This window comes from Amblyomma americanum, chromosome 10 (genome assembly GCF_052857255.1).
Source record: "Amblyomma americanum isolate KBUSLIRL-KWMA chromosome 10, ASM5285725v1, whole genome shotgun sequence".
Lineage (NCBI taxonomy): Eukaryota > Metazoa > Arthropoda > Arachnida > Ixodida > Ixodidae > Amblyomma > Amblyomma americanum.
Genome location: NC_135506.1, coordinates 32,505,021 through 32,516,789, shown reverse-complemented (window position 1 = coordinate 32,516,789; position 11,769 = coordinate 32,505,021). Strand labels below are relative to the sequence as shown.

The 11,769-nt window shown below is 47.8% G+C and overlaps 2 protein-coding genes across 2 annotated transcripts; both read right to left on the bottom strand.

The window, feature by feature from the left end:
• Positions 1-4,070: 4,070 nt before the first annotated feature.
• On the bottom strand, positions 4,071-5,228 carry LOC144108154 (kelch domain-containing protein 3-like). The gene has a single exon (XM_077641432.1). The coding sequence runs from the start codon at positions 5,226-5,228 to the stop codon at positions 4,071-4,073; it is 1,158 nt and encodes a 385-aa protein (XP_077497558.1).
• A 4,607-nt stretch (positions 5,229-9,835) lies between these two features.
• Positions 9,836-10,993, bottom strand: LOC144108153 (kelch domain-containing protein 3-like). The gene has a single exon (XM_077641431.1). It carries the CDS (start codon positions 10,991-10,993, stop codon positions 9,836-9,838), a length of 1,158 nt encoding a protein of 385 aa, XP_077497557.1.
• Between the last annotated feature and the right edge of the window lie 776 nt (positions 10,994-11,769).

Genomic DNA, 11,769 nt, shown 5'->3' with positions numbered 1-11,769 from the left:
CCTCCACGCAATCCGTGTTGCACCTTCTACGCCGAGTGTCCTCCCTTAACAAGGGTTTAGACGAAGCGGACAACATGAAAGTAGTGCACGCATTTATGCTTAGCCACATTCTATACGCAACCCCATATCTCAAATTGAACCGCACGGAACCCGAACGCGGGAACGCAATGATCCGCCTTGCGACTAAGGCAGCCCTAAACCTACCTCGTAGCACTAGCACAGCCAAACTTCTTGCACTAGGCATGCATAACACCATTCAGGAACTAGTTGACGCGCACCTTCAGACACAGTACCTCAGACTTGCCACGAGCGCCACTGGCCGCCCTATACTCTCCTCCCTTCGCATCAACATACCCGCTAACCAGTCAACCCTTATAGCCATCCCTCGACACATCCATACACCTCTCGTTGTGAAACCCCTTCCTCGAAACGTCCATCCCCAATATCACATCCCTCGCCGCGTAGCTCGCGCTAATGCCCTCCATAAGTATTATGGGCAAGCCCACCATGCCGTTTGGGTAGATGCCGCATGTACAGCGCATGAAGCGGTAACAGTTGCCCACAATCTAACCCTAACTCACTGTCTTCCCTCTGGCTCTACGCCTGAGGAGGCAGAAGAGACCGCCATCGCCCTAACCCTTGTACATTCGGACGCCAAATACATGTTCAGCGACTCCAAAACGGCTCTGTCCAACTTTGCCAGGGGCAGTATTCACGCCCCTGCCTGGCAATTGTTGAACACCCCTACCCAAAATTTACCGCGCAGGGTAGAGCTTCAGTGGGAGCCGGCTCACTCTGGGAACCCTGGAAACGAGGCTGCCGATAAATTGGCCCGAGCTCTGATTTGCCGGGCTCAGGACAGTCTCGATCCAGGATTCTCGAGGGAGCGGGCGCACACCTTTGCGGAGCTCACGTAAATACCCCGTTTGGACCGTCGGACTTACCCTCCTCTCCACCCCTCTCTTACGCACTCCCAACAGATCCTCTTCAGACGCCTCCAGACCCGCTCTCTGTCATCCCCTCAGCTTTTATCCCACTATTGCGGCACATCCCCTGCATGCTCCCTATGCGGTGACCCCCACGCCACACTCTCCCATATCCTTTTCGGCTGCCCTGCTGACCCTCCCCTGCGGGGACAGCACGCCATCTCGAGCTGGGAGGACTGGGAGGTCCTGCTTATGTCTGCAGACCCGACATCACAGCTTGCGGTGACTCGGGCTGCCGACGTCATGTCCCGGCATGACCTACTTGATGCAGTGCGGGACCGCGCAATGGCCCAGGGACCCAGCTGGGTCTAAAACTCACTTGCTGAATAAAGCTTTTCTGTCTGTCTGTTCCTTCTTGTTATTCCTCTTCGGTTGTCGAAGTCATCGTTGATTCACATAATGTCTTTTCCGCGAGAAAATTTACTAATCATTAGGTACATCCTGGTAAATTGTCAATGTTTGCTGCCTACACTATTGGAAATCCTTAAACCTCCGAAGCTTCTTGATTGGTGTTCTTGATTTGTAAGATACTTGCCCCTCCTTCTGTGCCAATATGTGGTCTCTCAATCTCGTCTTCAAATGTGATCTGCCAGGTGTATTAAAATGTGGTGTCGCAGGTGTCTGCGGATTGTGTTTTGTTAACTGATTGTTTTTTTGTTGTTGCTATGTTGCCACCATGGAAGCACGCTAGCCCTCTGCCTTGCTGCCACAGGAGTGACAGTGGCGGTCAACGCAGGCTACTGTTTTTCGTATGATTTCTCCAGTATATTTTTACCACGTCCTGTAACATTTTAACTAGCTTTTGATCTTTTATTATCTCAGGTTTTCTCTTTGTGTGTTTTTTCCAAGCTTTCCTGTCAATATTTTTCTTTCGTGCTCCGTTAAGACGCAATTATGCGCGTAGTGATCAAAATCTTGTACTTCAGGATCACAACGGTAACTGCGCTCTCCACAAATGTTAACTCGCTGGAAGAAAAATGTAAATTGCCCGTGTCCTGTGATGGCTATTGACTGGTGGTGATTTGTAGTAAATGTTTCCGGCATTTGTTTAGTGCTCTTAACCCACTGAAATGCAAAGGTATTCTTTCCTTCGTTGTGCCAGATGTTATTTCATTTATGTGCAAGTTCCATTTTCAGTTGCTTTCTTATAAATTGTGTAGTTGTCGGCAGCTTTTCCTCCTCTCCAGTATCTTTCGCTTTCTTCGCAAGAGAAGCTGTTGTTTCACTGCCAGTATTTCCCCTGTGCCCCTTGAAATAAATTAAAAATATTTGGTATCGCTGGAGACTTTGCAGTTTTCCCTTCACTGTGTATAAATAGGGTTAGTGTTGCTCGGATTCTCTTCTGGCTTTAGCTGCCGACAAGATACCGGTAAAGATTTGAAGTTTTTGACGGCCACTTTTAGACTGAATAAAATGGATTCCTTTTTTATGGCTACAGTTTTTAATTCAAAGTTTTTGGAATATTTTGGCAGTGTTTATTGTTTTTGTGCAGAAAAATATTTCTTCTAAAGTTTGGGTATTGCTCGTACCGATTAGTTAATACTGCCACATATTATCAATTCGGGATGCTTCTGACGATAGAAACAAAATTCAAGCCTGCCGAGGGGATATGAGAGGATAAACTGATTGTTGTAGTGTTATTTTACGATATATCAAAAATCGCGTCACGTTCAAAAATAATTTCCCGTTGAAAATGCGTTTTTCGAGCATTTCTGGGTATGCCACAACCTTCCTTTCGAAACGGGAACATTGCATTCCCAGTTTGTGATACCAGCCAGGTTAAGAACATATAGATCAGGTGCCGACAATCGCTGCTTGCTTTAGCTTCAGCAAGGGGTGTGAGTAAAGCAGTGACGGTATTTTTGGAACGAAGAATGTTCCTAGTGCCAATAATCACGCGCATAATGTGTAACCTCTCCAAAGTCACATCGCAATTATGTGCATTTATTCACATCGGATTGGATCGGAAACACATTTATAGAGCTCTAGAAAAGAGATCTTCGCGGCGGCTTCAGACGGCGTCTTCCATCTTCCGATGGCGTCTTCCGTCTTCATTCATAGAGTTTGTGCCTTAGTCCGAGGCTCAACTGAATATGGCTTTCTCGCGAGCGAGCTCTACTAGGCACCTTTGGCCATTCAAGTTTACGCTAAAGCATACTCTCCCACTGCTCCGCACTCGCGTTTTTCATGCTACGAATAGTTGGAGCCTCAATCTTTTGAGAGGCCCATGATGTATGGTATAAATCTGGTTTCTCTCCGCACCATGGGCACCTAGCCTCATACTGCGTAGGGAACTTTTTATTAAGAAGGTTTAGATTCAGGAAAGTACCCGTCTGCAGCTGTCGCCATGCAACAGCATCCTCTATGCTTAGATCTTTATGTAGGGGTGGATACTTCAGTCTGACCCCTTTATAATAATTTAGGATGTCTGAGTAGCCCATGGGTACTGCCACATTACTGCCATGGGTACGACCTGTTTTATTCGGCGATGTTAAAAGCTACGCAACTGTATGCACCCGCAGAGAGTTAGCACATCATAAAACTTTAACACACAAACACGCGTAGCACGTAGGCTGTACGCCGGAAATAATAGCATACGGCAGCAATGAAGACTGACGCCATTTTCTAAAATGTTTGAATATTTACCCTTGCCCAAGGCTCAAATCAGCTATGATTCCCTAACCGTTGCAGTCGCTATAGTCAAGCTAGGCGTGATTGCCAGAAGATGTTGCGGTGACAAAAAATTGATGAAATACTTGTGGGGTTTCTACACTGGTTGCTTCCTTCATAATCAAATGTAGAGTTGTGTTAGTGAAATGGCCTAAAAATACCTGTTATGAAATACACTTTAATAGAGAGATGTCTTAGTTTAAGAAGTCGTTTCTCATTTATTCTCCGGAGGTATAATAACAAGGAAACTTGGAGTCGTCTGCATGGACACATGAACATTTGCGCATTTGTGTGCAAACTTTGCACGAAGCAGGGGGCAATTTACTTGAAAGCAATATTTTTTTCTGTAGCGTCGCCACAGTGGTCGCGTAGATTACCGTCCCCACAGTCTATGGCCACATCGAAATAGTCCTGTCAGTCTGGTGCGCAGCTTGAGCCTGCAGGCTGAGATGACGGCGAAGTGCTCCTGTAGCTTGTGAGTGCACTGACCTCCTTTTTAATGGCAGGCGGCAGGTGGCCCACATGCGCATTTGCATCTATGACAGCCATCAGACACATAGTCTTCAAAGTCGGACAAAAGTCTAGCACGTGCATATCCGTGAGCGCCTCTTCGCATAGTTCAGAAGTCTCCTCTGCACTAGACTGCATCCACTGCTCGACCGTTGTGTAGGATTTCAATCCTCGACCACCGAAGACGAAAAGCAAATTGTCAATCACGCAGCAGCCCGGGAACCGCCTGGCCGACGGGCCTGACCGCTTCGGCGTCACTACGCTCCAGGAGGACCTCTCAGGGTTGTACTTGTGGATGATGCCAAAGTATCGGCCCCGGTCGAAGTCCAAACCTCCAAATACATACAGCTCTCCGTTGTAGACGAAGGTGGCGTGATCTGCGCGCCCTTCGGGGGGAAAGCCATCGACGCGAGGCCGCACCCATGTCGAGGTGGACGTGTCCAGATACACCAGAGAGCTGCTGTAGGCTGTGCCTCGGCCAGAAAGCACAATGGCTCCGCCCCACACGTACATACGGTCCCCAATGGCGGACGCCGAGTGGTACATGGTGTTCTCCGGAAGCTCGCCTCTGGTTGTCACAGTATGCCAGCGCAATGTCTTCAGGTCGAGGAAATCTATCTGCGGCGTGGGTGGGCCATCCACCGGCCATCCACCATAGAGGTAGACTAGGCTGCCCACCAAGCATGCAGTTTGGCCGAACCGAAATTCTGGCCATATGCCAGACACTTCCAGAAGACTCCATGCCATCGTTCTGGTGTCGAAGCGGTAAACTGCGCTACCCCTTTCGATATAATCCCGGCTGCTCCAGAGGTAAGCGCTATCACCGTAGGCGACGACCGTGCGGCTGTAATTATGATGCCAGGGGCTCCCGTCCGGAAGGGACTGCGTCTGCAGCTGGTTCCACTGGCAGGTCGCAGGGTCGAATACGTAGACTTCGACGGACTCGCGTGTGGTGCGGTCCACATCCTCGCGGTCGGGGCCGAACGAGTAGATCTTGCCATTAATGGAGACAGATGTGTAGCATGCGCCTTCCGGCACGCCTCCCAGCCGCACCGTCCACATCTTCGCTACTGCAAATTCCTCCCGGGAAAGATGCGCAGGTTTCTTTTCGGTCGTAGAACGTGCACGTGCACGTGCGGGATCGTCTTCTTCAACCCTTTCTTCGTTCTCCTTTATGCACGTGCACCTGTGTGAGGGATGTTCCAGTGCCCCTACTGGCGAACTTTCATACCTTGGGTGCATTGGCAAAAACTATATATAATGATAAGATAATAACAAAAAATATATAAAGTGACTGTACATTGTTTTGTGAAGAGTTACGTGTTGGCTTTCAGGCTTTTCTGTGTCCTTCGCTTGGCCGCAGTGACTTATTCTGCGCAAAATAAATTAGCTGCCAGGTGTTTGCGCGCCGGCGTGTCTGTCTTCTGTGTATTTATCATTTCGTCAGTTCCCCTTCATGGCGCCTTTTTTGTAAAAATGCGTTCACCCACGTTGCCAAACAGAAATCAAAAGCCATCTATACTTTGCCAAGTGGTGAAGAAAAGGATGAAATGTTCTATTGAAATGCTGGCAGATAGGCAAGGCGTTTTTGGAGAATGCCGCGTCACCCACCAAAAGGATGACGATGCCTCTGAGGTGCACGCAACAATGTTCTTCGGCCCACTTCTCTAAAGGCCACTGTTTCTCACAGAAATGTGAACTTCTGCTGAAAGGCCAAATGTGCCTGGGATGCCAAGTGTTTACAAACGCACAGAATTCTCTCGGAACGCAAAACCGTCGGAATTCTCGTAAGCAGCAGTAAGAAGAGAGAGAGAGAAATTTGATGCGTACCGGTTAAGACCTGCGCGAGCTGTATGAATGCCAACGTTAGTGTCGAGGCACGCTTTCATTCGGCCGCTCCAAACACGACATAAAAATGATTGTGTTCACGCTTGTTGTGAAAACTGGTAAATTAGGGAAAAGCTAATATGAAAGTATTCAATTTGTTTCTATTCTTTTTTCTAATTTCTCCGTCAACACAAATGCGCGTCTCGCACTCTATTCACACTCAGGCTGTCGCAGTTAATAATAATAATAATAATTGGTTTTTTGTGGAAAGGAAATGGCGCAGTATCTGTCTCATACATCTTTGGACACCTGAACCGCGCCGTAAGGGAAGGGATAAAGGAGGGAGTGAAAGAAGAAAGGAAGAATAGGTGCCGTAGTGGAGGGCTCCGGAATAATTTCGACCACCTGGGGATCTTTAACGTGCACTGACATCGCACAGCACACGGGTTGAGTGCTCGAAACTGAAGGAAAATTGCTTCCCTAAGGCAATGCTGAACACAATTCCATGAAAGCTGTCCCTGAGGCGGAGTCCGCGCTGTTGTTGGACTTGAGAGCAGGCTGCTCTTCCCTCAACATATACATGTGTTCAAGACATGAATTTCACATGCGTCTACTCACCGCGATGCGAGTGTCAGCCAGTGTGTATGTGTGTGTGGAAATCACCCCATGAAACTCATGGTATTATGCCAACATCAGCCTTCATTCCCGGTTTACCTTTCCTCCCTTTCCCCTCTCCCAGGTGTGAAGCAGCAGGCCAGGGTCATATCACCACCGGCCGACCTTTCCTCCTTCCACCTCATTGAAATTCCTTTCTCTCTCTCCCTCGTTTAAGACAAAACAGCTTCATCAGAATACGTACTTTAGGTTGAGGTCGATAAAAGAATACCTCGCCCGCAACACTAAGGCATTGCGGCTGATGAAAATCTAATTAAAAACAAAAGAAAGGGGAATAGTGCAAAGACAATAAAAGAAACCACTTTGATAAAGTTGAAAACAGGAAGATGTTCAGGGGGTGAAACCAGCGAAGACAGGTAAAGTTTGCCTTCTCTCTAGACTCCCCACGCGCGTCCAGTAATGTCATGTTTTTCTCCTTCTTCTGTCTTCCTCCTTGTTATTCCTCTTCGGTTGCCGAAGCCATCGTTGATTCACATGATGTCTTTTCCGCAAGTAAATTTACTAAACATAAGGCAGATCCTGGTTAATTGTCAATGTTTGCTGCCTAAACTATTGGAAATCCTTAAACCTTCGAAGCTTCTTGATTGGTTTTCTTTATTTGTAAGATTCTTGCCCCTCCTTCTGTGCCAATATGTGGTCTCTCGGTCTCGTCTTCAAATGTGATCAGCCAGGTGTATTCAAATGTTGTGTCGCAGGTGTCTGCGGATTGTGTTTTGTTAACTGATTTCTTTTTGGTTTTTTTTAGCTATGTTGCCACCATGGAAGCACGCTAGCCCTCTGCCTTGCTGCCACAGGAGTGACAGTGGCGGTAAACGCAGGCTACCGTTTTTCGTATGATTTCTTCAGTATATTTTACCACGTCCTGTAACATTTTAACTAGCTTTTGATCTTTTATTATCTCCGGTTTTCTCTTTGTGTGTTTTTTCCAAGCTTTCCTGTCAATATTTTTCTTTCGTGCTCCGTTAAGACGCCATTATGCGCGTAGTGATCAAAATCTTGTACTTCAGGATCACAACGGCAACTGCGCTCCCCACTAATGTTGACTCGCTGGAAGAAAAATGCAAATTGCCCGTGTCCTGTGATGGCTTTTGACTGGTGGTGATTTGAAGTAAATGTTCCTGGCATTTGCTTAGTGCTCTTGACCCACTGAAATGCAAAGGTATTCTTTCCTTCGTTGTGCCAGATGTTATTTCATTTATGTGCAAGTTCCATTTTCAGTTGCTTTCTTATAAATTGCATAGTTATCGGGAGCTTTTCCTCCTCTCCAGTATCTTTCGCTTTCTTCGCTAGAGAAGCTGCTGTTTCGCTGCCAGTATTTCCCCTGTGCCCCTTGAAATAAATTAAAAATATTTGGTATCGCTGGAGACTTTGCAGTTTTCCCTTGACTGTGTGAAAAATAGGGTTAGTGTTGCTCGGATTCTCTTCTGGCTTTAGCTGCCGACAAGCTACCGGTAAAGATTTGAAGTTCTTGACGGCCACTTTTACACTGAATAAAATGTATTGCTTTTTATATGGCTAATGTTTCTGCTTGAAAGTCAGATGAATATTTTGGCAATTTTTATTGTCATTGCGCAGAAAAATATTTCTTCTAAAGTTTTGGTATCGCTCGTACTGATTAGTTAATACTGTCACATATAGTCAATTCCGGATGCTTCTGACGACAGGAAAAAAAACTCAAGCCTGCCGAGGGGATATGTGAGGATAAACTGATTGTTGTAGGGTTATTTCACGACATATGGAAAATCGCGTCACGTTCATAAATAGCTTCCCGTTGAAAATGCGTTTTTCGATCATTTCTGGGTATGCCACAACCTTCCTTTCGAAAGCGGAACATTGCATTCACAGTTTGTGATACCAGCCAGGTTAAGCGCATATAGATCAGGCGCCGACAATCGCTGCTTGCTTTAGCTTCAACCAGGGCTGTGAGTAAAGCAATGACGGTATTTTTGGAACGAAGAATATTCCTAGTGCCAATAATCACGCGCATAATGTGTAACCTCTCCAAAGTCACATCGCAATTATGTGCATTTATTGACATCGGATCGGATCGGAAACACAATTATAGAACTCTAGAAAAGAGATCTTCGCGGCTTCAGACGGCGTCTTCCATCTTCCGATGGCGTCTTCCGTCTTCATTCACAGGGTTGGTGCCTTAGTCCGAGGCTCAACTGAATATGGCCATCTCGCGAGCTCGCTCTACTATGCACCTTTGGCCTTTCAAGCTTACGCTGGAAAGCATACTCTCCCACTGCTCCGCACTGGCGTTTTTCATTCTATGAATAGTTGGAGCCTCAATCTTTTGACAGGCCCATGATGTATGGTATAAATCTGGTTTCTCTCCGCACCATGGGCACCTAGCCTCATACTGCGTAGGGAACATTTCATTAAGAAGGTTTAGATTCGGAAAAGTACCCGTCTGCAGCTGTCGCCATGCAACAGCATCCTCTATGCTTAGATCGTTATGTAGGGGTGGATACTTCAGTCTGACGCCTTTATAATAATTTAAGATGTCTGAGTAGACCATGGGTACTCCACACTACTGCCATGGGTACGACCTGTTTTATTCGGCGATGTTAAAAACCACGCAACTGTATGCACCCGCAGATAGTTAGCAAAGCATAAAATTTTAACACATAAACATGCGTAGCACGTAGGCTGTACGCCGGAAATAATAGCATAAGGCTGCAATGAAGAGTGACACCATTTTATAAAATGTTTGAAAATTCCTCCTGGCCCAAGGCTCCAATCCGCTATGATTCCCTAACCGTTCCAGTCGCTATAGTCATGCTAGGCGTGATTGCCAGATTTTACGGTGACAAAAAATTGATGAAATACTTGTGGGGTTTCTACACTGGTTGCTTCCTTCATACTCTAAGGTAGAGTTGTGTTAGTGAAATGGTCTAAAAATGCCTGATATGAAGTAAACTTTAATAGAGAGATGCCTTAGTATAAGAAGCCGTTTCTCATTTATTCTCTGGAGGTATAATAGCAAGGAAACTTGGATTCGAACTGCATGGACACATGAACATTTGGGCATTTGTGTGCAAACATTGCACGAAGCAGGGGGCAGTTTACACAAAAGATTTTTTTTTTCTTGCTGTAGCGTCGCCCCAGCGGTCGCGTAGATTACCGTCCCCATAGTCTATGGCCACATCTAAAGAGTCCAGTCAGTCTGGTGCGCAGCTTGAGCGTGCAGGCTGAGATGACGGCGAAGTGCTGCTGTAGCTTGTGAGTGCACTGACCTCCTTTTTAATGGCAGGCGGCAGATGGCCGACATGCACATTTGCATCTATGACAGCCATCAGGCACATAGGCTTCAAAGTCGGACAAAAGTCTAGCACGTGCATATCCGTCAGCGCCTCTTCGCATAGTTCAGAAGTCTCCTCTGCACTAGACTGCATCCACTGCTCGACCGTTGCGTAGGATTTCAATTCTCGACCACCGAAGACGAAAAGCAAATTGTCAATCACGCAGCAGCCCGGGAACCGCCTGGCCGACGGGCCTGACCGCTTCGGCGTCACTACGCTCCAGGAGGACCTCTCAGGGCTGTACTTGTGGATGATGCCAAAGTATCGGCCCCGGTCGAAGTCCAAACCTCCAAATACGTACAGCTCTCCGTTGTAGACGAAGGTGGCGTGATCTTCGCGCCCTTCGGGGGGAAAGCCATCGGCGCGAGGCCGCACCCATGTCGAGGTGGATGTGTCCAGATACACCAGAGAGCTGCTGTAGGCTGTGCCTCGGCCAGAGAGCACAAGGGCTCCGCCCCACACGTACATACGGTCCCCAATGGCGGACGCCGAATGGTACACGGTGTTCTCCGGCAGCTCGCCCCTGGTTGGCACAGTATGCCAGCGCAATGTCTTCAGGTCGAGGAAATCTATCTGCGGCGTGGGTGGGGCATCCACCGGCCATCCACCAAAGAGGTAGACTCGGCTGCCCACCAAGCATGCAGTTTGGCCGAACCGCAATTCTGGCCATTGGCCAGACACTTCCAGAAGACTCCATGCCATCGTTCTGATGTCTAAGCGGTAAACTACGCTACCCACTTCGAGATAATCCCGGCTGCTCCAGAGGTAGGCGCAGTCTCCGTAGGCGACGACCGTGCGGCTGTAATTATTATGCCAGGGGCTCCCGTCCGGAAGGGACTGCGTCTGCAGCTGGTTCCACTGGCAGGTCGCAGGGTCGAATACGTAGACTTCGACGGACTCGCGTGTGGTGCGGTCCACGTCCTCGCGGTCGGGGTCGAACGAGTAGATCTTGCCATTAATGGAGACAGCCGTGTAGTTTGCGCCTTCCGGCACGAATCCCTGCCGCGCCGTCCACATCTTCGCCCCTGCAAATTCCTCCCGGCAAGGCTGCGTAGATTTCTTTTGGCTGTCGACAGCTGCAGCACGCGACGAGGTTCTTCACTGTCTTCAATTCCTTCTTCTTTCTTCTCGATGTCCGTACACAAGTGCTTCGGCATTCCAATGGTAATGTTTGCTCTGCCGTTCAAAATTTTCTTCTACAAACAAAACGCCTACCATCATAAGCTTTCGTAATGCCCATTTTACTCTTCATTTGGGTATTCGCTTCTGGCCAGTCCTCATTTTTTCCTTCTTTCTTGTACTCACTCCTGTTGTGTCCTGGCTTGCAGTTTCAGTTTGCTCTCCATGGATTGGATTTGGCCTTTTCGATGTGCATCGGTAGTTTGGATTGTCATGTGATGGTTCCACATGAAAACCCACCCCTCCATTAATAAAACGTCATTTGTCATGTTTTGCTTAGTCTCGACTCACTTCTAGGACGGCCCTCCTGGACGACACCACATTGGCGACGAGTATGGGATTCATTAGGCCCATTGGCCTAGTGTGAGTTAATTGGCTGTCACGGTTTAGTTGAAATGGGACGACGTCCCGTTGTCTTCAGTTCTGTTTTCCAAAGCCAATTTCTGGTGGCAAATTCAACTTCATCGGAGGACTTTGGCGGCTACTTGCTTCCTCCTACCTCGTCATCGAGGACCATACCGCTGCCAACGAGCTGCGTTCGCCCGTAGTACAGAAGCTGTTGAAAACGAGTGAGTGCGTTCATCACCGGCATTTTTTAGATGTGTGAAGAGCGT